At 42.4% G+C, this 24,515-nt stretch overlaps 1 protein-coding gene and 1 pseudogene across 1 annotated transcript in view; both read right to left on the reverse strand.

The window, feature by feature from the left end:
- PIPOX (pipecolic acid and sarcosine oxidase) overlaps nucleotides 1–19,302 on the reverse strand; it is a 43,486-nt gene extending 24,184 nt beyond the window's left edge. Inside the window, exons 1-2 of the mRNA XM_069945241.1 lie at nucleotides 19,144–19,302; nucleotides 9,097–9,245 (exon numbers count right to left, since the gene is read on the reverse strand). Coding sequence (XP_069801342.1) covers nucleotides 9,097–9,245; nucleotides 19,144–19,260 — 266 coding nt within the window. The 5' untranslated portion in view covers nucleotides 19,261–19,302. The remainder of the gene's footprint in view (nucleotides 1–9,096; nucleotides 9,246–19,143) is intronic.
- On the reverse strand, nucleotides 10,854–11,507 carry LOC138767616 (protein max pseudogene; annotated as a pseudogene).
- Nucleotides 19,303–24,515: the final 5,213 nt, after the last annotated feature.

A 24,515-nucleotide genomic window follows, 5' to 3' on the forward strand; every position in this document is an offset into this window, starting at 1 on the left:
TTACACTAGCTAGTAGAAACACCCAGGAAGTGGGCAGAGCTATTCTAATGAGTTCACCATAAGAGGCAGTTGTGATAGGAATTCTCTTAGTTAAGTGCAGCCGTGATAAGGTGACATCATTTCTGACATGACGAGCACATTGTAATAGGGAAACAGAGGGGCAGAACACAGAGGGTTACCCACTCACAATGTGTTTGTCATGGCAGCCAGTTGGCTATACCACTGTACCAATATACCAATAGTTTGGCTTGGTTAAAAAGGGGGGGGGGAGGATGACCAAGTTGACCTCTTGCACCAGGGCCCAAGAGACATTAGCTATGCCTCCGGCTGAGGGCAAAGTTATTGACATACCCTTAGTGTCTTCTGGGATCCGAAATGTTGTGACTTACGGCCTTGGCCATATAACTCTAAAAGACTTCCATTCTACTGGTTTGTGGTTCACTGCCAATGTTACAAAGGGCGACTCCTCCTAAACTCCAACACTAAACATCAATGACCCAACTCTGGCCTTTGCCATATTAGGAGATATTCAGTAGAAGGAGACTGTTAAAGTTATATACTTCAACTTCAAGTAAAGTCCCTGTTGGATCACATGATCAGATGCTGCTGTGATGCTATGGGGGCTTTATGGAGTTGTTACAAAGCCCATGAGAGGCACAGTACATGGGAGGCATAAGGCACAAGCTTCTCCAATTAAAAAAGGCAGCAGAAATTTCTGTGCAGTGTGGACAGTCTCTACCAGCATCTGCAGCCGCAGCAAGTCAGGTGTCAGATCAGGCTCAGAGCACACAAAGCTGAAGGGAGGAGGAGCAGTAAGTTTTTCTCCTAATGTAGCTCTGACCCACCTTTCCATCTACAGACACGTTGGTAAGTGGCCGACTGCTGGGCAATGTGTAAAGGCCCTATTACACGAAACAATTATCGGCCGTATTTGGCTGATTTCGGCCGTTACTGCAAATAATCGTCTTGTGTAATAGAAGGCAAAGATCAGCCGACATGAACGCTGCCTCCCCCCCCCCCTTCCCGATGAGCATGCGAGTGCTGACAGCGCTTGTTTGCTCCTCTCAGTCACCCATGTAATAGGGGCTAAATTGTGCCGCCGCCATCCTCCTGTCCTCCTCACACCCCTTCTGTCTTCCCCTGCTTCTAATGGCCAGGTAGCTGTTAGCTATACTGCCCGGTCTGTGTGACCCCTCGGTGTAGCTACAGCTGCTTGTAATAAGTTCATGGGTGGGCTCTGCAGACTCCCCTTTCTGAGGGGATCATTCTCAATGGCGACTCTTGTGGCCCCTATAGCTAGGCCACTGTACACTGGCAAGGTAAAAGGGCAGATTAGTACTTTTTAGAAAAAAATAATAATTTGTAATGGATTGTACAGAAATTTTTCCAGTTTATCTCATCAGAACAGCCACCATTTTTAACTTGGGCAGGTACACATTCAAAGACAGTTATCATTGATGGAATTTGTATGGAATTGTCCATTTATTTTTCTCTTACTACCTCCAATCTTAATTTTCTGCTGTATATTTTATTATTGTCTTGTGCACTGCTCAGGCATTTGTTCATGGGAACCAATGAAGTTAAGAGTTTCCACCTTTTCCACATATAACTAAATTGAGCTGGTCTGTGTCTGCTCAAATCTAAGGATGGCAAAGGTGCGGATTCTTGATGGAAAGTTTAACAAGAGAGATGAGGTAATCATAGTACAATAAGCTTGGGGGGCCTTGTAGAATATGACTGCTCAAGTGCAGTTCTTAAACCAGAAATGCTTTGGATTAGAGATGAGTGAATGTACAGTAGGAACGAAGTGAAGTGCTTAGTTCCTATCTGTATTCCGCTCATCAGGCTGCGGGCTTTGAAGTTTGCTCCACTCCCCGGTTGCACCTCCCCGGTTGCTGGGAAAAGATGGATCTAGTCCTGGGCAGGCCCGCTTCTGCCATGAGGCGGAATGAGCCTTCTGCCTCAGGCGGCAGATTTTGCGGTCCGGCAGGGGGGCGGCATTATGTCCCCCCTGCTGTCATTTTTGTTAAGTATCACTTAACAAAAATGACAGCCGCCGCTCACCTGTCCTGTCGCCCGCGCTCTCCACATCCCGTCAGGTCCCGCGATGTCACCCGGCAGCTGTCACGGACCTCCAGGCTGTGGTGAGTGCCCGAGGTCGGTGGGGGACGCGCTCCGCGCGACCCGATCACCCCACTTACTCACCACAGCCTGGAGGTCCGTGACAGCTGCCGGGTGACATTACGGGACCTGACGGGATGTGGAGACAGCGGAGAGCGGGGGCCGGCTGCGGCGTGGGACAGGTGAGCCGTTTGTATGCGGGGGAGGGGGGGGTTGCCGGCCATCACTCGGGGCGGCCGCCTGAGGTTTGCCTCAGGCGGCAGAAACCCCAGAATCGGCCCTGGTCCTGGGAAACTTCTTCCAGTTTCCTGGCAATTCGCTACGTTTCTACTGACTCATCTCTGCTTTGGATATCTAATACCCTGGACAGTATTCCTGACTGATAAATAAATACATGTTGTTTTCTGGTGATTTCTAGGTGAGTGTCAAGCTTGCTGCTGCATCAGGTTTAGGGGCCACTACTTCATCAAGAGTAAATTCAAGACTTTGCTTCTAGCTAGTGTAGCTATCTACAGTTGTGTTCTTGCACTTTTCTTAGTTACTTTAAATTTTCCTGATAGCATGATATACACAATTGGGGGATTTATCAAGACCAGAGTTCTCGTGCACTGGTCTTAAATTAGGCTCCGTCCCCTTTTCCCAGCCGGATTGAATAAGAAGCGTATGCCCAATCCTGTGCCCGAGGCAACAAATCTACACCTGCTTCCAGCACATGTACATTTAAATAATGATTTACGCCTGCCAGCAGGAGGCCTCCTCCCCGCCTTGCCATGTTCCCCAAAGCCCCCCTTCCCACCCATCGTGCAAGGGGGGGATACAGCGGGCATACGCCAGGGATAAGAGGCGAATCTGCCCCTTCTCCTTGGTGTACGCCTTGGGGGGAATGTTCATTAAAGTTTCCCCAATGTCTCAGGTCTCATACGTTGCTGGCCTCCTTTTTGTTTAGTAATCTTTTTGACCCCTGTATAAAATAGCTTCTACCATTTGCTGAATAAAAACTCAATCCGCTTATACAATATGAACTCAAATTAAAGCTGCTTATGGCTTGGTATTAAGCCCCTACATTTACACAACGAAACATGTATGTGTCTTGCTGTCACACTGGTGCCCTGGACTATGGACTATTGCACACTAAAATTAAATTGCAGACATGTTACAAGGGAGTTGCAAATGGATGAGTGTTACCTTGAAGTGGGTGCTGGCAAAATTTTGTGAGACCTGCTAGCAAAAATACCTCTGATTTTAACCCAACTGGTTGTGAACCATAGTATTTTATGGTGGACAATCACTTTAATCCAGTGATGCCCTCCAGATAATGCATAACTACAATTCCCATCATGCCTAGACAGCCAAAGTAGATGGAAATTGTAGTTTTGCAACAAGGGGCTGAATGTTCCATTCCCTGCTTTTTTCTATATACTTATTTCTCTATTTCTCGTCAGCTAGCATTCATCTCCAATTTTTATTATTACCGATTTTAAAAGCCTCAGTGTTAAAATCATCAATAATTCTTCTCAAAAGAAATTTTCAGGAATCAAAGAAATTAAAATCAATGTGGACAATAACTTTCCAAGGACTAGAGAAGCATAATTCAGCAATAGGAACATCCCTTTCCAGGAGCTCTGAGACAGGTGACTGACAATGTCGTAAGCCTTGCTTTTGTCAATGATTGTACAAACTGCTGTGGGTATATGGAGGGCGGCTGAAGGTCAGAGTAGTCCAGAAATCATTGGCACAGTAGGACTGTTATATGCCTCCCTGTGTATCACAATACAGACAGATGATAAATCTGCCATGAGGCAGCCTGAGCAAATGGGAGAAAGATATTGATAGAAAGGGTCACGTGCCAATAGAACAAAAGAGAATGTACTTTCTGAGAGCTGTTGAAACCAACTGGGATAATTAATAAAAGGAGAAGTTAATTTGGATGAGAGAAGATGACAGAATTAGAATAATTAATACCTAATGATAGACTGCTGGAGTCCTTTGTCCTTTATGCGAAACCCTTGGCGGCTAGAAATAATTATCTCACGCAACACATTACTAGTGTGCAGTACAGCTGTGGAACGCCACCATAAAATACTCCGAAATAGAGGGACATGGGTTTTGTAGGGGTTCTGTACTCAGAAATAGGATATTCAACATTATGGCTACAGTGAAACAATAGAGCACCAAACAAACCTTAATGAGAAATATATATTTGTTCTCATTTGTTCAATTGTGATTTTTTTTTCTGTTATCATTCCTCTCTTTGTCTTAATCACTTCTTATGTCTGTTGTCAGTTCTACTCATCGCGATTCTGATTATAGGTTTATAGAATATAATGTATAATTATGTGTAAAAAAAAATATGAATGCTTCTTCACTCAAAAAGTGGGTGTCTGCTCTGGCGTAGACAAACTATTATAAACAGAGCTATTAGAGTATATTGAGCTAATACTCTCTACAGAGAGAAGAGCCAATGCATAAAAGTGCTCTCACTTTGATGGGCTGGGACATGAATGGAAATCAAAGGCCAATCTTATTGATTTCATTGGGATGAAGTGTTGTGCTTTCTACAGCATGCATTGAGCCCAGCCAAAATCTTTATTTTTTCCCCAATTTTTTTTTGGGCAGTTTAGGGGAAATATATGCAGTTAATTGGAAAAGGAGACAGGTGTCACACTCGGGGATGATAGATGTCATTTTGCACAGATTGTTATTTTGATTGTCTTTTGATTGTCTTTTTGATCTCCTTACTCCTCACCCCTTCTAGCACTTTCCCCACCAATAGGAGGTTAGCCCAGGTCACCCCTATTTAGGAGAGCTAGTCCCTGGTGGGAGGGTCTTTTGTTAGTTGGAGGTTGGAGAGACAGAAGTTTTGTTGGAGTCTGTGAGAGAAAGCTATGCAGTGCTAAACTCAAAGGTGGGGTGTTACATGGGTTTAACCTTTCCTATGCCAGGGAACAGAACTAGTCAGGACTATCCAAGGACAGCATTAGTCTCCAGTGCAGCAAATAGCATAAGCTGAAGTACTCCACTTGCTACTCGGCCTATTGGGGAACCTTGAGAGGATAGCTTCACCCAGTTGTTCAAACCTGGGACTCATACTACCAGACCTGATACTCCGTGGGCTCTTCTAGCAAAAGGCGGTCTTCTTTTCGTCTTCAACTGCACAAAGTTACACTACAAGTCATTCCAGCAGAGTACTGTACTACATGGACAAGGTCCCCAAGACAGTCCCTGAACCAACTCAGCTACACTTCTTAATTTACTATCTTCACTTCAAGCCCTCTAACAAAATGTTCTGTGTTGTTCATCAGGAGAAAGGACATTATCTGTTGTGATTATTTTTGGTGCACTTTCACTTACAAAAAGTAAGTGCACTAAAGATTACTTTACCCTTGTTTAAGTGCTGGACTCTGTTTCTTCATATTGACTGCACCTGCACCCACACATTTGTGCTACCCTTACAAAGCCCAGTGCCAGTGTGTCCGGGAATGGGAATCATCACTACAGTCACCGTGACAAGTGCCCAAGTAAAACACCAAGTAGCCCTCTGCTGTTACCACCTAGCAACCCTGGGCCATGGCACATAGCCATGGCACATAGAGTTACATACAATCATACATTATCCTGGATTCCTTTATTGTATCCCATGGTATAGCTTTTTCCTTTTAGAGAAGTAATTTTTAAAGTGACACTGTCATCCCCTTTTTGCATTATGACTTCATTACACAGGTGTAAAGGGTGAATTTAGCATTTTATATTATACGTCATGGTGCTTGTTCCAGTAAAAAGTAATCTTTTATCATCTGCGGATTGTGCTATCTGGGCAGGCCTTCATGCCTAAAAGCCACTTAGCCCTGCCCACAACGCCACTGTTGGCTTTGACCACCCAGTGCGTCATTGGCGCATAGGCCCCGCCTCTTGACGCCCATTGGTACAGGCCAGCCTAAAGGTCTAGGCCCCACCCCACCAATGGCCGTGTAGGGGGTGGGGCCTATGCCGCGATTACATCACGGGGATGGGGGCCAATGGTGGTGTTTTGGGCGTGGCTAAGTGGTGCTTTGGCTGTGATAGCACAACCTGCAGATGATAGAAGATCACTTTTCACTGGAACAAGCACCATGACGTATGATATAAAATAAGGTATGAAAACTTCAAAATTTACCCTTTACACCTGTGTAGAGAAGTCATAATGCAAAAAGGGGGTGACACTTTAAGGCCTAGTCTAAAACCCTGCAAAAACAAGCGAGGCCTTATTTTCGGGGTACGGCTTGTTTTTTTTTGAGAAACAGTAGATTTTCATGCAGTTCTGCACAACAAATATAGGCAAGACATAGAAAAAAAAGATTGTGGCATGGAAGATAACCGGGCGCTATAAACACATTGCCATAATAATAAGCCCTGTTGACTATATGGAATGGAAATTCCATATAGTCAATGGATTTGCTAACCTTTGTGTTAACTACAGTCCTCACAGCCCTACAGTCCTTCAAATCTGCAAAATATTTTTTAATACAAAAACCTGAAGGCATCTGGGAACACAATAAATACATGTGACTCATTTTAGAGCTGCTTGGGTTAATAATCACAGGTGCAATGTCATCTATGTAACCAGAATACATATGATATGTAATCTTTAATCATACAGAAAGTAGAAAATTCCATTTTCTATTAGCTTTGATAAGTCCTTGTGGCATGTATGTATTGAATATTCTTGGATGAAAATGTGACATATCATGACTATGCATACCAGAATAATGTGAATTGTCCTGCTGTGAACAATGCTCCAATAAAATTAGTTCTGATTTAAAAAAAAAAAAAAAAAAAGTTTGGAAAAAATGCAAGAGCAAGATAATAGAAAGAACACTGCTCAGAAATACCTTCTGTTGTGCTAAATAGCATGTATCATCAATTACATTAAATATCTAACAAATTATATTAAACTCTTCAGGGTTTTGATAATAACAGGACATCTACATAGGATCCTTACTAATATCATGCAAGATTTAAACATCAACTTTTTGACTAAAAAGAAATGTGACCAGAAGTTGTTAGAATTGAATAAAATGTGTGAATATACTAATGATAAGTGTGAATGTAAGATGTACAGTGATTACCATATTAGAGAGAGAAAAAGAGAGATGAATTTATTGGGGGAAAGTATACAACCAAAAAGAAGCCCTATCCTCTAGCTTAGATAGATGATGAGAAAGGGTTGGGCATAGATACATAGATCTCCCACATTCATAGCTTGCCAAATCTGGTTTTCCACAAATACTTGAATGCTCAATAGTAAAGACATACTCCATCCCATTGCCAGATCTAAAATAGACCCTGGTTCCAGTCCGTAGCAGTCCAGCTTTCTTGTCTATATACCACTGCAGACAAAAGGTGATGGTGGCTGACTGTCCACAGCAAACGTGTAATGGGCACTTTCATACCAAATTTCCCTCTGCTATGTGCCTGGAAATGGACCAGAATGAGACAGATGTGCGTAATAAAGGGGTCATCAGTGCTTGGATGGTGGACATGGAGGACAAAAGGCTCAAGCCTAAGAAAAACAGAGGCCCATATAGATCTGTGGCACAAAGTGGAAAAGGGTCTACAGCCTTCATTGCCCATATCCTCTACCTGGCCTACAAAGGGTCTAAAACCTGTGTTTTTGGAGATTGCTACTCCAGAAGTGAACCGTTCTCGAGAGGAAATAATACAAAAAGGGGGTCAAAACCTTTGTGGTTCCAAGTTCCAGATGTTGCTGGTTTGACTGAACACAGAATATTATTCTATTCTATTATTTCTATTTTGTACAACTTGTGGGTATATAACATACCAATAAATGAGAACCTGAGTTATTTTAGGAACTGAAGCAGGACAAGTGCTGACCACCTGGAGGGCCCATTACATTGGTACACACATACACTCTTTTCTGTATAATGTATCAAATGTTTATTGTTTAGGATTCCTTTGCACTTTAAGATTTTATTTGGCTACATAAAGCTTAGTGTAGAACTCTAAGTTCTTTACACTACAATAACAGAAAATTAAGCAAGCCCAGCAAAATTAATATGCGTTATGACATTGGAAATAACGTAATTCCTGGATGGATAATTTTATTTATTGACTCAAATAAAGTTTGACTACTAATTAGCTTCACAAGATAAAAGTGTCATATTCAGGTCAGGGATACAAAAGCTAAGGGGAATCTATCACCTGGGAACAGTCTGTTAAACCTATAACAATAAAAGGTAGCCCCCACTGCCCCAATGCATATCGTACCTTTCTTTTGTTCATTCAGTAAACAAGCCGTGATCTGGTATGTCTCTGCCTGCCACGACTCATTTGGAGTGAAAGTCAGGGGCCAGTACTGTGTACAGAGAAGAGTCATGCCAGATTGCAGCTATTGTAACCTTGGCTTTACTTCTCCAATTGTTCTGTTGTTTCTCTTTTTGCTTACTGAATGGACAGCAGAAACAATAGATACAATATGCATTGGGACACTATGGACTTTATGATATTCTTACTAGTTTAATAGGTGACATGTTCCCTTTAAAGGGGTTTTCTGAAGAAAGAAGAAATATTTCTTACATATGACTGTGGGTGCACCTATAATAAAAGATAAGTCATACTCACTTACCCTGATCCCCTGCAGTTGCTCATCTGATACCACTTTGTACCTGCATGTAACTGCAGCTTCATGGTAACTGTGACAAATTGTCTTAGCAGTAACTAGCAACCATTGACTAAGAAGGGTAACTGCTGGAGCCAGTGATTAAGCAGCTCCCGCTAAGACAACTTATCACAGGAACCAGGAAGCAGCAGTGACAAAATAGGACTGGGAACAATCTGAATTTCAACTAGTGGGGTTTGGGGTAGGCAAGTATGACTTTTTTTAAAATGCATCCCCATATGTAAAAAATGTTATGTCAAACTGACACTTATGATCTGATATGATCTGACACCAAGCTTTGCATATTTTTGGTACCTCACCTGTATAACTTGATTCCAGACTCCTTCTCCAACTCTGCCCAAAGCTGGTAACTCTCCTCCATCATGTTAGTGTAAAAATCTTCTGCATAAGCTCTACGGATGATTCTTGTCTGTCCATGAGAGCTGCCTCTGGAGTGGGGGAGCGGGAACTGGAAAAAAAATTTCATTTTTACAAAAAGATATTCCTGCCAGAAGTACAATATCCCGGTTCCTTTTTATGTAATGTGATGTAAATTTCCCAGCACCATCTAACTAATTACAGTCATAGCATCTATCCTTGGTGACCAGATGTCTTCATGACTTAAAAGAGATATGACATTCGGCAGAAGAGAGTCCCATGACTGGCAAGTATATCTTATTATTTTCCAATCTTGGTGTCTCGGTGTATGCTGCTGTATAAAATGCATTAGCATGCTAAAATGTGTAACTTCCAGTCCTATATTCCATCAGAGGAATCAATTGCCTTCTATGTGCAGCTCCCTGGTGAGCAAAGGTCAAGGTCAAATACATATTAAAGAGAAATAATAATCCCTTTACCAACCATTTCCTTTTTCTCCAAGTGTGGCGTATACAGATATTTCTTCAGAGGTTTACAATCCTAGGTATTACGGATAAATGCTATGTTCACGGTTATCCAAAAATTGTCCGTTTCGTGACAAGGGAGAGGTTAACTGACCCCAAGGGCACCCTAGCTGCATGTTCCAAAAAAACAAAATCATTTTCACAGCTATTGTTTCTACATGACCACTTTCTTACACTTTCCAGCGTTCACAAGGAGAAAGTGGATTCCTAGTTTTGTTCACTGTCATCATCAAATGGTCATCGAGATATATATATATATATATATATATATATATATATATATATAAAAAAATTTTCTTTTCTTCCCCTTTTTCCTTTTTTGTCACATAGAACAAAATTTAATTTGGCAAATACATACAGAAACACACACAAAATGATTTTCAATTTGATAGTTGGTCAAATCACAGGTTTCTTCTATACAAGTAGTAGTATAATACATTTATATTCTGAGGGTGATCTTGGAGGACTGAATAATATCTGCAGCCATAGGAATGGCTTCCTGAGCATCACATTGGATAGTGCTCAGCAATGGGAAGTGCACCTATTACTATGGATGCAGCAATCTGAGGCATGGATCCACATTACAGATCATAGTGGGGATGGGGGGGGGGACTAGGAAACTAAGAATGGCAACCCTGTCTCCAGACGACGTGAAGACACCACATATACGGAATACAGAGCCACATTTCAGAACATGCTGTATGTGAAAACCAATTTAAAAAAAAAAAAGAAAATACATATAAAAAAATAAAAGATTTTGATATAGTATTGGAGAATTAATGCTAATTTTCACCCAGGAGGGCAACTGCAGCACCAAGTACATGGATATTTTTTTTACGTGCCACGGATACTCCTCTTCTTTTTGCAAAAGTTATCCTAATGGAAGCGTATATGACTCATAAAAAAAAAAAAAATCAACATATTTGGGTGTTTTTTCAGGTTTCCCTAACCCGCTTCGTTCACTTTGTGATACCTGTGTACAATTGTCAAACTGCAGACGAGGGTTCTGGGTAATTGCGCGTCAAAAACGCGCACAGTGCAGATTTGTATTGTTGTAATGTAAGCGTGGACGTGTCAATGAGGCTTAAATAACATATAGGGGAGGGGGATATATGGGTGGAAAGAAAAAAAAAACGGTGATAATGGGGCAGAGGAAAATGGAGGAGGGACAAACAAAGAAGGATTAGGTAGAAGTCCTTAAATGAGCTGAAGGTGGGGGGCTATTGGTGGGCTACGGAGGGTCTGAAGTTGATAAGCTTGGTACAGGCTGCTGGTTTTATTGCTTGTGTTTACTTAACTCGCTTCCATCCGTAGCTTCTTTCTGCTTCGGGGTTCTTCGGATTCAGACTCGGAGCTAGAGTCCGATCCTCCATCGAAGGCGGATATGGTGCTGCCATTGGGATTGGTGTAAAGGCTGCTGTCGGATGAAGAGTAATTCGACTGAAGCCGGGAGTTAGATCTTGCTTTCTCCAGCGCACAGACTTGTTGTTCTAATAGAGCGTTTTGTCTCTTTAGGTCGTCAATGTCTTGCTGGTGTGTGTGATTTTTCCTTCTCATATACTGTATATATTCTGTTGCTTTGTCCAGTATTTGAGCCTTTGAAGCCTTTTCACCTTGGAGGGAAGGTACAGAGTCTCTTAAGCTGTGAAAGCTGTCCTTGATATGGTCCCTGCGCTTATGCTCCAGTGTGATGTGCTCTTTTGTCTGCGTCGCTTTCAACCTCGATGTTATCGTTATCGCTCATGCTTTCATATACCCAGAAGGAGGAAGCTTCACCCGCACAGACAAGAGATCAGACGGGGACGATGGCAGATCCGTGATGGAAACCGAAGGGGGGGGAAACTAACAAAAAAATAAAGAAATAAGGCGCAAGGGGGGGACAAAACAACCTGAGTGAGGGGAACTGGAGGAAGGGGGAGCCCCTCACTGTGCCCAGAAAAACTGATCAGTGGAAGCCACACGTGACTAGACACTGCTAGGGATCATTAGCCAGGGCTGTAGCCTCTGACACGCAGCGCGGGGGATTCCGGGCTTTGAGAAAGCTTTTAATGTCAGTATGCCAAAACTGAATTTCCATACATCGTTCTATAGTTTCGGATCTAAAGAAAAAATCGGGGGCGGTCTACTCACTCAAATATTCACAGGATAAGTGGTAATATGATAATTTTATGGTTAGATAAAAGGAACCAGCTAAAAAGTACTGTACACGAAAACACTGTCTCCTGAAACACAGAGGCAATTTGTAAGAGATCACTTCCATTGCAAATCTTAAAGACAGGGGTTCTGTCATTCATTTTAGGATAGTGGATGATTTATTACACACCGCTGCTGCAGACTCATTAGTTCTCTTTAGTGCAACATATGGGAAAGCTGGCTTTGTGGGTGGTACATGGAGTTAGTGTAAAGCGATGAAAGCCCTTCCCTGGAAGGTACAGCATTGTCTTCCTAAAAATAAATCACAAATTCTAAAAACAATAGATTTAGTTAACATTTAAAGGAATCTGTCACATTGAAAATGCAGTCCAGTCTGCAAACGTCATATTATAGAGCAGGAGGAGCTGAGCAGATAGATATATACATTTGTGGGAAAAGCTTGAGAATAACTTGCCATGTGTTAATGTACATTTTTTCTTATTCTAGGCTAAGAAGCGGTTCTTGTTATTGATTGACAACTATCTGTGTATCTGTCCATACACAGAAAGCTGTTAGTCTAAATTCACACGGACGGATGCGCATTTCTCACTGCGAATTTGCAGCAAGATCCGCTGCAGATCCCTGCCCTGTAAAGTCTATGGGCAGACATACTCCAGCGGGTTGGAAATTCCGCAGCGAGTATGTCGGGAGCCCTCCCTGTTAGCCCCCCGCTGGCCAGAGCTCATACATTACCTGCTCCGCGATCAGGTTTGCTTCGGGGGTTCCTGGCTGCACGTCCTGCTCAGCCAATCAGTGTGCTGTGGCAGGGCAGCACACTGATTGGCTGAGTGGGATGTGTAGCCGGGAACCCCCAAAGCAAGCCGGATTGCGGAGTAGGTAATGTATATGCTCCGGCCGGAGGGGGGTTAATGGGGCTATCTCCTGACATACTCCCAGCGGGAAATCCACTGTGGATCCATCTGTGTGAATTTAGCCTTAATTATGGAGAAGGACCACCCACTTGACTAATAACCCCTAAATGAGCAGAGATTTACATGAATACTGACAAGTTATCCTGGAACTCTTTCACCAAAACTATACATCAATCTGCTCAGTTCCTTCTGCTCTATAATATTGTATCTGCAGACTGGACTGCATTTTCAATTAGACAGAGGACCTGGGATCAAGCTGCCTTTAGTAAGATTCTATGACAGAAAAAGATCACCTGAGCCATAGTTTTTATTTTGTTATGCCCCACTGTTCCTGAGTTTGAGGGATGAGGCAGAGGGGGCATTGAAATGACATTCACACCGACCTGACAATTCGAGGAATAGTGCAGCTAGTCAACCAAGGGATGTAGAAATAAAATAAAACTTTAAAATAAAACCAAACAAAGCTTTTTTTTTAGGTATATACTGCTGCTGGTGGATATAAAACAATAAACATCCCCCAGTGCCCTCTTCTGCTGTTGTCCTCTGTTGACAGCAGAATCTCCACTTTCAAAACAGACTTGTCTCGGGAGGGACTGCCTGCTCAGCCAATCACTGACAGAGACAGGACAGCCCCACAGCCAGTGATTGGCTGAGCATGCTGTTACTCCTGAGACAAGTTTGTCTCGGAAGTGGAGGCTCTGCAGTCAGCAGGGGACTACGCCAGAAGACAACAGGGGAGCGCAGAGATGTAGGCATAGGATGTTTATTGTGTTATATGCACCAGCAGCAGTCTATTAAAAAATACCAAACACCATACAACCCCTTTAATTTTATAAAAGAATGTTAAAGCGGTACTCTGGAGACCAAAAACATATTTCTAATATATTGCTTTAATAAAGTTATATTACTTTGCTGCCACCAATGTTTGTGTCTGGAACTGCAGTGCTATCTAGTTCTTGATTCCCTGCTCTAATCTAGTGCTGCTGCACAGTGCTATACAAAGCAGGGTCCGATTTCCCCCCATGTACTGTATATTCTTATGTACAGTACCCAGGGGAGGATGCCGACATGATCACCATGTGCGGCAGCCTCTCTACAACAAGCACTAATTGCTATCACCACTTACTGTGCTAGAGCCACTAACAGAACAAGCAGTGACAGCAATTACCACTCACTGTAGAGAGGCTGCCGCACACAGTGATTGTGATGGGCATCCTCCTCTGGGTACTATATGTAAGAATATACAGTACATGGGGGGAACAGGGTCCTGCTACTGCATGTATAATGTGTAGCAGCACAAGATCAGACAGGCTCTTTATTTGTATATTGGAACCTGTTTAATTCAAAGCACTTGTTGGGGAGCTGTTCTGCAACTCACCCCAACCATGAGACAAGTAGACTTTTCAGCATAGCTCTCTTTTTTCTATCATCTATTAAAAAAATATTACTTACATCTTGCATGTGAAATGTTTCCGTTGAACATAATGAGTGGTGAAGGATAATAGTAAGTGACAATAGCCGTATCTGACAAGCAGAAAACGTTATTGGGTTTTGTCAGTATTGAATTCTATTAAACACCTGGAGCTGTCCTTGTTCTATGTTCTGTATAAGCATCCAGAAGGCAGGGAAGTGAGAATGGAAACATGTCTAAGTGCATGAGAAGGATGTACACTAAATGACACAATACAAACTGATGAAATTTTACCTTGTACTATTAGTTCACAAAGGAGATGTTTTTTACTGGATTCTAAGGAAAAGTACAGTTCTGCCTTAACTGTTTCTTGCATTTTTAAACACTTATCCTTTGCACCAGTTTTGTTGTGTTCTTAGTAGGTATTACAGTGACATTGACGGATTAACTGGGCTGTTCGCAAGACATGTCCCCCCCCCTTTCATCATGCAAATTATATGTTTTGGCAGCAGTGCAGTGCAGAAGCATGCTTGAGAAAGGCGCTGCTGCCAAAAGACTGCACTTTGGATGGTTGCAATAAAGAAACAGCTTATATATGACCAGACCTATGTAACACTGAGACCAACCAGTATGTAGCATAGCCCATGTAGGCAATCCCACCTGTATCAAACTCCTCCCTCCCTGCCCAGCAGACATCCCTCTGGCAGATAGCCCCCCCTAGGATGTAGTATCCCCCAATGTAGTAGGACCCTACTGTAGGTAGTCCCCCTGTTAGCTACCCCTCCCTCCCAGTAGATAGAATCCCCCATGTTAGGTTAGTTAGCACTCACTCCCCCTACCCCCAAAGCACTCACTTTCCCTGTGTAAAAAAACAAAAAATACTCATCTGACTTGCTCTCCTTCTACATCTCCTTCTTCTTCTTGCTCTGTGAGCACAAGAGTGATGTCACTCATGTGCCACTGGAGCACTAAGGGGGGGCGCGACCTTTTGTGGCCAAAAGGAAAATGCTGCCTGTGGCCACAAGAGGGTTTGGCCCGGTGAGGGGTCAATCATAGTACAGTCTTTAACGGTGAACACTCATCAGGAGTGCTCACAATTGAAGGGCTCACTGGGGTACAGCGGCCTGGGGTGGCCTCTGGATGATGGAGCGAGCACTGCGGCAAATATGGGCAGTTCAGGCCATGGATCCCTCAGAGCCAAGTGCCCCCGGGTGGCTGCCCAAATAGCCCATATTATAATCCGCCACTGATAATAATAAATCCTCTCAGACCTGGCTACTTAGGTACGGTTGAGAATTGTGACCTTTTACATAAAAATAAAACAACAACTCTATTCTAATGTTCTAGAGGAACTACATGGTATAAGAAGAAAATCTATCTATGTTAACCCGATCAAAGAAAATATGAACCCCATTGATTTGGGAATAGCTTTTCCACAGTCGGTGCCCATGTAGTGATCATCATTATACATCAACACATTGGGGCAGATTTACTATTGTGAATACATAAGAATTATGGCATATTTTGCTTTACCACAGAGCTCCTGGGCCCCGTACAAACTCAGTAACAGGGTTGCCCCTCTACCATGTACCATTTATAATACTAGCATTTTCTTATTGTATATCAGGGATGGGGAACTTGTGGTCCTCCAGCTTTTGCAAAAATGCACATGCCTAGAGAGACGAGCATTGGCTTTAGCTGTCCAGACATGATGGGAATTGTTTTTTTGCAACAGCTGGAGTACTGAAGGTTCCCTATCCCTACCGTAAAGGAGAAAACACCCATGGGTTATCTAAGACACTGTGGCTTACGAGTGACTATTACCTACCTCTGCCATATCCCAAAACATGTGAGGGAATAAATTGGATTTTGCTGGTTGATTTTACAAACAAAATATAAAAGACATTAAAACAGAAGGCAAAGGGAGCTGGTCCCTAAAGATTCTTTGAGAGAAGTCATATATCTCAGAAAAACGCAAGTTTGAATATACATTAATCTCTAATGCTTGCTAAGGACCATTACACTTTTTATATTAACTATGAAAATACACTTGAAGAATTATTCCTCACTTTTGCTCTTGAAGCACTATTGTAATTAATCTTTAGAAAATGGGAATCTAAAAATATCTGATTCCTTCCTCACAGGAACTTATAAAAGAAAAAGACTTTGAACACTGCAAAAAATGGAAAAGTAACATTTTGAAGGACTTCCGTGAAATGCAGCACAGAAGTGTTTAATTATAGCAAAGCACAAATTACTTTTGTCAATTAGATTATTTCATTAACTTTGATACATACATTGATGGGATGTCATCATATTACATTGAGCCGCGCCATGTTACCATGCTAACCCTTCTATCTGTTGAATAACTGGAAGAGTATTACAACCTGTAGGCGTCCATTTTGGTCTAATTTGATTTTTTTTCTCTGTTTAGAACTTTATTTGTATTGTTGTTATTCACAATAAAGATATTAGTAAATGTGTTATTCAAAGTAATACACCTATTTTGGTGTGTGTATGTGTGGGGGGGGGAGGGATTGAACCTTTGAGAACCAGACCCAAAATGACCCAGTGGACCGCGCAAATTTTCATTTTTGTGTTTTCTTTTTTCCTTCTTCCCTTCTAAGAGTTTTCAGTTTTCTATCCACAAGGGATTATTTTTTACAGGAATAGTTGTACTTTGTAATGGCTATTTTCATTCTACCATAACATGTATGATGGAACCCCAAAAATATTATTTCTGAAAATATAAATTGGTGTAATCGTAAAAATAAAATGCAATATGGTAACTTTTGGGGGTTTCTGTGTCTACGTAATGCGCTATATGGTAAAAGCCACATGATACTATTATTCTATACGTCAGCCCGAACACAATCATATGCAGGTATACACAGATTCTCTTATGTTATATATATATATATATATATATATATATATATATATATATATATAATGAAATTCTTTTTTCTTTTTTTTTTGCAATTTAGGTATTAATAAAATGGGCTTATTGAGACTCTTATAACGGTTTTAATTTTTCACCTACATGGCTGTATGGGGTGTCATTTTTTCTGCCATGATCTCTAGTTGTTATTAATACCATATTTGTGTAGCTCAAGCATATTGATAAATTTTTGATATATTGTTTTTATATTAATATATATATATATATATATATATATATATATTGTAACAAAAAAAAACCTGTAATCCTGGTGCTTTTTTCCCTCTGTTAGTTTACGCCGTTCGCCGTTTGCGATGATGATTGTTATATTTTAATAGAAAGGACAATTTTGCACTTTACGGTATATATTATGTTTATTTATTTATTTTTTAAAAATGTTTTATTTATATAATGGGAAAGGGGTGATTTTAACTTTTATTGGGGGAGGGGCTTTGGGGTATTTATAAAAACATTTTTCTTTTTTTTTTCCTTACACATTTTAAGTCCCCCGGGGGACTTTCACTTGCAATCATTAGATTGCAAACACTGTACAATGCTATGCCATAGGCATAGCATTGATCAGTGTTATAGGTGTTCTGCTTATTGAGCCTGTCTGTGGCAGACTCAATGAGCAGATCGCCGATCGGACCGCATAGAGGAAGGTAAGAGACCTCCGGTGGCCTGATCGCGGCGTTTAAGGGGTTAATGACACGCGATCGCTGCAGCGTGTCATTAATGGTGAGGGCCGGGTTGCTCACTGCAGCCGGCCCCCACCTCCTATGAAGCGCGCGCTCTGGAGCATGCTGATTTATTGAGAGGCATGCACCAGTGTATAGATACATCAGTCTTAATAACCGCCTCATACTCTTGAATTTGTTGGCTCTACCTAAAAAAAGTTTATCTTTTCTAGATATAGATAAGGAACATAATTAAATCAACTTGTTTGGGGTATCCCTTTGGGAAGCGCAGGAGTAGTAGTTGTACTTCAGCTCTAGTACTTCAGAGATTAAAAGCCCACTCATACATAAGATGACCTTAGTATAATGTGACACAAGGTGGGGGGTTCCTACTGAAAATTTTGCACTGGGGATAAGGAGCTTATAAGTTTAACATCTGGAACCAGGGGTTCTCTGCTTATGAGGCAAGTTGAGCTTCCTGCCTCAGATAGCACTTCCCCAGGAATAGAGAGGGTTGTAATTTAGCCTCCAGCAAAGTCAAGAGTCACAGTCTAGTGTGTGTGGAGGCATTTAAATTCTCCAAGGCATTTCAAGATTTTTGACCTGGGTATGGGTCACCGATTGTTAATAGAGCCGGGAAAATGGCTGAGTAGGTACTCTAGAAAACAAATACATATAGGAGCAGCAGCTATCCACTGCTGTCGGTTTTTCTTTCTCATGATTTACATATAATTTATTATTAAAATCCATATTTTAATTCTGCCTGGGAGTGCTGGTTGTAATAAAAATGTAATAATTCAGTCTTAATGAGAAATATATTGTACTCTGATTTAATATGAATATCTACTGTTACCGTAATAGAATTGTCGCATACATCACTGCTACTTTAATTTAATATACACGTGATATACAGTATAATAAAGGCCTGTGATTAATTTTCTGCAAAAACCTTTGATTTAAACTACAATTAATTACGTGCTCATAACATGTGAAATTCTGGCGTAACCTTTACTGTAAATATAGCTATAAATGACGAGGACGCAGATAGCAGCCTGCGGTATAAACATATAATAATGAGCCTATGTTGTCCTCTGGTATAAACAGAAGGTTCTGTCCTGTAAACCGTGGCAGGTCAGCGTTGTGTGATGAATTGCGCCAATCTTCCAAAGTTCAACATTTGGAGTAAACACAAAATGATCTGAGAAAAGGTCACAGTTTTTCTTGTTATTCTCTAATAAGTCATTTCACAGATGTAAGATTTGTTAAAGCCTCAGACATAATGTACTGTATCTCTTCTTATAGTGACTGGATACTTATCCACACACAGTATATCATTAGAAGCAGTCTCCGTGCTCACCCTCCCCCCAGTACCTGCTCCAGCAGTAAGGTCTTCTTGTGGTTTTTAGCTAAGTGATAGGCAGTGAAGGAGCCCTGGATTCCTGCTCCTAATACAATGCAGTCAAACACTTTCCTGCTGGGTACAGCCATGTTTACTCGCTTCTTCACAGTGAACACATAAGGAATATGAGGCCACAAGCCCCCGCTCTGACTCCACCAGGAGGAGGGAACATGGACTCATTCCTTAAAGCAGAAATATCCAGTGACTGGTGAAACATCTGTTCTGTGCACTAAATACCTTGTGAGAGTCTCTCAGTTATTTGCACTTTAATACACAATTACTGCTTGCCAAGTACAGTTCATTGTAGATAAAAGTTAACATTTCTAGTAATGATTAGAGGAATTGTTTGTTCAGACAAGATTAATGTTTCAGATATGTTAGTCAATTGTCTTTTCAACAAAAAACAAAAAAGCTAAAACCTTCACGTAAGCAACTTTTTTTTGCCAGGGTAGTACACTGTGCCAAAGCCACCACCTAATTTACTACTGACAGGTGATGATGGTATTCGGAGTACTATATCAGTCATCAGATTACACTGTCATGTCTGTTAGTGGCACTACAAAAATCATAGAAGCATAGAAGATTGTTTGCAGAAAAAAGACGACTTGGTCCATCTAGTCTGCCATTTTAGTACAGTGGTACCTTGGTTTGAGAGTAACTTGGTTTAAGAGCGTTTTGGTTTAAGAGCTCACAGTTTTTAAAAATTGTGACTTAGTTTAAGAGCATTGCTTTGGTTTAAGAACTTCCTGTACTGGGTGGGAGCGCGAGTGGAAGAGGGGCATGGTCTGCATAGCGGGGTCTACAGCCCTGTATTCTGAAGCAGGAACTCTCCCTCACCTTTCAAATCATAGCAGATCCACTTAAGGCTGGGGCTTACATCAGGGGACAGGACTGTGGAGGTAATCTCTCCATAGCTGTAACCCCTCTCTCCCCGGACAGAGAGTGCTGCTATACTGTACCTACATATGTCCTGCTCATTCCTTCCTGCTCCCTGCAGTCTCTGTCCGCCCTTGTGTTTCCCATCCTCTTCATTACTGCACAGTAACTTATAATATCACAGATTCTGCTGTTTCTGAATGTTTGTTTCATTTGTTTTACATGTTGTTCAGAATAATAAATCATTATTTTTGGGGTGTGGAACCAATTGTCTGCATTTCTATGATTTCTTATGGGAAAATTTGCTTTGGTTTAAGAGTGGATTTGGATTACAAGCTCAGTCCCGGAACGAATTATGCTCGTAATCCAAGGCACCACTGTATTTCTTTTCTTATTATCTTAGAATAGATATACGTGTTTTTTTTTTTTTTGGTCTGATAATTTTAAAGGGGTAGTGTGGTGCTAAACTTTAATTCACAAAATAACACACATTACAAAGTTATACAACTTTGGGCTATGTTCACACTACACAAGAGACCGGCCGTTCCGTGACCCCGGCCGGGTCACGGAACGCCCGGTCTCTGGCCGGATCATCTCGGCCAGTACTTAAGTAACAGCCGGATGAGCTTCATCATCATCCGGCCGCAGAGCTCTGATGCAGGCGCATCAGTGCGAGCCCGAATCAGAGCTTCCCATAGCACACAGTGAAGCAAGCGGCCGGAGCTGCTCGCTTCACTGTGTGAACTGACAGGGCTTTCTGCGGCCTGAATTCACTGAATTCCGGCGGCAGAAAACTGACATGTCAGTTATTTGCGTCCCCGTATGGGATCCCAGCCGGAGCGTATACGATGTGTATACGCTCCGGCCGGGATCCCATTGAAAGTAAGGCATTGCTCCACCACGCCAAAAGTACGGCCGTTGTTGCCATCGGCAACATTATACTTACAGCATTCGTGTTGACCCCCATCTTGTGACAATGACGTCATCTTCGGGAGGCCGGCAGGACTGCTCCAGCCATCCCTCATGCTGGCCCCCCTCTGCCGCATCATCAGCTGCTCAGCCGCGATTGGCTGAGCAGAACTGTGTTTTGTCACAAGACGTCATTGTCACAAGATGGCAGCCAGGGGTCGACACGAATGCGATAAGTATAATGCACCACACTTTCGGGTCTAGCGTGGGTGGGGAGGAACACTGGGAAGGGGGACATTCACATACATAACACACATTACAAACTTGTATAACTTTGTAATGTGTGTTATTTTGTGAATTAAAGTTTAGCGCCACACTACCCCTTTAATAACAATTGAAGGACAAGTTGGAAAAACTAAAGCCGACAACCACGGTGACCGCCCTTTCTGCGGGTGCTGTCTGATGGGATGGGGGACACATCCTCGATACGGCCAATTTTCATGCAGGAATGAGCCAAGACTCTGAGGGCAGACTGGGCACCAGGTCCAGGGGTCTTTGTTCTGTTGCCACCAGTGGTCCGTAGTTTGATATGGAGAGTGGTGATGCAGAGCTTCTTGCACCTCTGGGCAACGTCTTAAGCAGCCAACATAACAGCGTAGGGAGAGGACTCGTCTGTCGGCTTTGAACACACAGCAGATTGTTTCCTTGCCGGACCGATCGGTCATGTGCATTACAATACGACAGTGACTATTTAAAAAAAAAAGAAAGAAGGAATGGCGGGGTGGTGGGAACTGATTCCCGTCCCAGTGCACATGCAGCTCATAAGCTAACACATTGACATCACAGCTCAGCTCAGAATGCTCGCTCAGCCAGTCAGTGACTGAGGTAGGACTCCTCTGCACTGACTGTCGGTAGCTTCTGTGCTGTAGGAGACGAGCAGGTGATAGTGGTGGTGGTGGTGCTGCAGCTGTGGGGGCTCCAGGATGGGTATCACTTCATTATTATGTTGGGGTTCGCCATTTTATAGTAAAATTGTTCAGTGTACAGTATTAGTATTAGTACTCACTGTACATATTGACTGCAGTTTCCTGTGTACTTCATAGATTCCCCTCTTCCAGGCTGTCCTGTCCTGCTCTGTGGTGAATCTGTCCATAAGATGGCTGACATGGAGTAGCATGTGACCGTGCCCTGCCCCCTAGTGTCCACCACTGAGCCTGTATATGTCTATGGAGGACACTGTGGGGTAAGGGCATTGTCACATGCTCCTCCATGTCGGCCATCTTATGGACAGTCTCACCACAGAGCAGGGCAGCGCAGCCTGGAGGAGGGGTGTATGATTTTAGCTCTATGAGGTACACAGGGAGCTGCTGTCAGTAAGTGCAGTGAGTATAGTTGCTTATACTACACACAAAACTATTTTACTATAAAGTGGTCAAACCCTTTAATTTAACCCCTTTTCCTGGAATGCATTCTGGGCCTTAATGGCTCAATTCATTTTGTTACATGATTGCCTTCCAAGCGGTGTAACTTGCTATCTTTCCACAGGCATAGCCATACCAGGAGCTTGGTTTTTAGAAGTAAGAAGAAATGGGGAAGAGAGAAAATACTATTTCGTTGCACTATGTGTGAAAAAAATTAGATACTCTTGTTTTTATCTGTAGTATATTACAATTTCTCTAGAATTCTTTCCATTAGAAAACATTCTGTTTGTGCAAGAAAATTGCGCTAAGTGTTTTTATGAATTCCTTTAGTTTTTTTTTTATTCCTTTAAATAAAATTACATTTCTATTCAGTTAAATAAATATGCAAATTTTCCCTCACACTGCAGAGCAACAATGGAATAATGTTATAAAAATTTGGCTTAGATCTAAACATTTCACAAATAAAGAAAAATAAGCAAACTATTAAATTGTCATAGCAGCTGCATGCTATGAAGTCATTGAAATGCATTTTCTATAGGTTGATGTTTAAACTCAATGTCCACCTCGACAACAGTATCTTGTTTTTAGATTGAACAATTTGGTCTATTACCTTGTTAATATGTCTTTATAGTGGTCAGAAATGTCTTTATTGCATATAGAGCTCCGAATTCCCTGCATAGACATAGATTTAACACAGAATGTTGGGATTCCTTGCAGTCAGCAGCAGAAATAACAAAGGAGCTCAGGGTCCTATTACACAGGGTGATTACCAACTGAACAGGCCAATACTGCCCTGTGCAATGGGGCCAGCAATCATTCCACAAATAAGCAAACATTTATTTCCCTGTGTATAAGAGATGTGTGACTAACAGAGTGAAGGGTACCTGGTTAATCTAAAAATGACAGTCATCAAGTCCCCAGGTGCTTAAAGAGAACCTGTCACCCCCCATTTCGGGGCAGAGCCCAGCCGACCCCTCAGTGAAGACCCATATACTTACGACTTCCACAAAGTCCCGTTCCCGGAGCACGTCCAGCCGCTGAGAAATACCTGTCTGACACCGCGTGCGTGCGCTCCCCTGAGATAAATCCGATGTCCATAGAGAATGACTGGAGCTGTCATTCGCTATGGGCGCCGGACTCATCTCTGGGGAGCACGCGCGCGGCTTCAGACGGGGATTTCTCTGGGGCAGGACATGCTCCGTGAACGGGATTTCGTGGAAGTCGTAATTATATGGGTCTGCACCGAGGGGTCGGCTGGGCTCTGCCCCGGCATGGGGGGGGGGGGGGGGGGTGACAGGTTCCCTTTAAAGCGACTCTGTACCCACAATCTTTCCCTCCCAAACCACTTGTACCTTCCCAGACAGCATGTGAAGTATGCTGTATCCCTGTTTTCCAGGCGGTATTCGGCAGTCTTCACCTTTCCCACGGAATGAGAAGGCATCAGGAATCAGATGCTGAAGGTTTGAGTTCGATCGAACCTCAGATTTCCCGATGTTCAATCATCTCTATTTCCTGGTTGAGCAGTTGTACATAGCACTACAGGTTCCAGAATGCAATTCTTTCCCTCAGCTGTTCATCATAGTCCACCACCCTGCCCATTCCACGCCCAAAGCTGTTGCAGAACATCTAGGCTGTGTTCACACATTGCAGTTTCATTGCGTTACTGAATAAATTGCTGTACTTTTTCATGTCATTGTAGTCCCACCCACACAGCACACAGTTACTACCTGTAACACCATATAGCACGTTGTATTCTCTACCTGTAACACCGCACAGCACACTGTATTCTCTACCTGTAACACCACACAGCACGCTGTATTCTCTACCTGTAACACCACACAGCACACTGTATTCTCTACCTGTAACACCACACAGCACGCTGTATTCTCTACCTGTAACACCACACAGCAGACTGTATTCTCTACCTGTAACACCACACAGCACACTGTATTCTCTACCTGTAACACCACACAGCACGCTGTATTCTCTACCTGTAACACCACACAGTACACTGTATTCTCTACCTGTAACACCACACAGCACTGTATTCTCTACCTGTAGCCACAACACAGCACGCTGTATTCTCTACCTGTAACACCACACAGCACACTGTATTCTCTACCTGTAACACCACACTG

Source organism: Dendropsophus ebraccatus, chromosome 11 (assembly GCF_027789765.1).
Source record: "Dendropsophus ebraccatus isolate aDenEbr1 chromosome 11, aDenEbr1.pat, whole genome shotgun sequence".
NCBI lineage: Eukaryota > Metazoa > Chordata > Amphibia > Anura > Hylidae > Dendropsophus > Dendropsophus ebraccatus.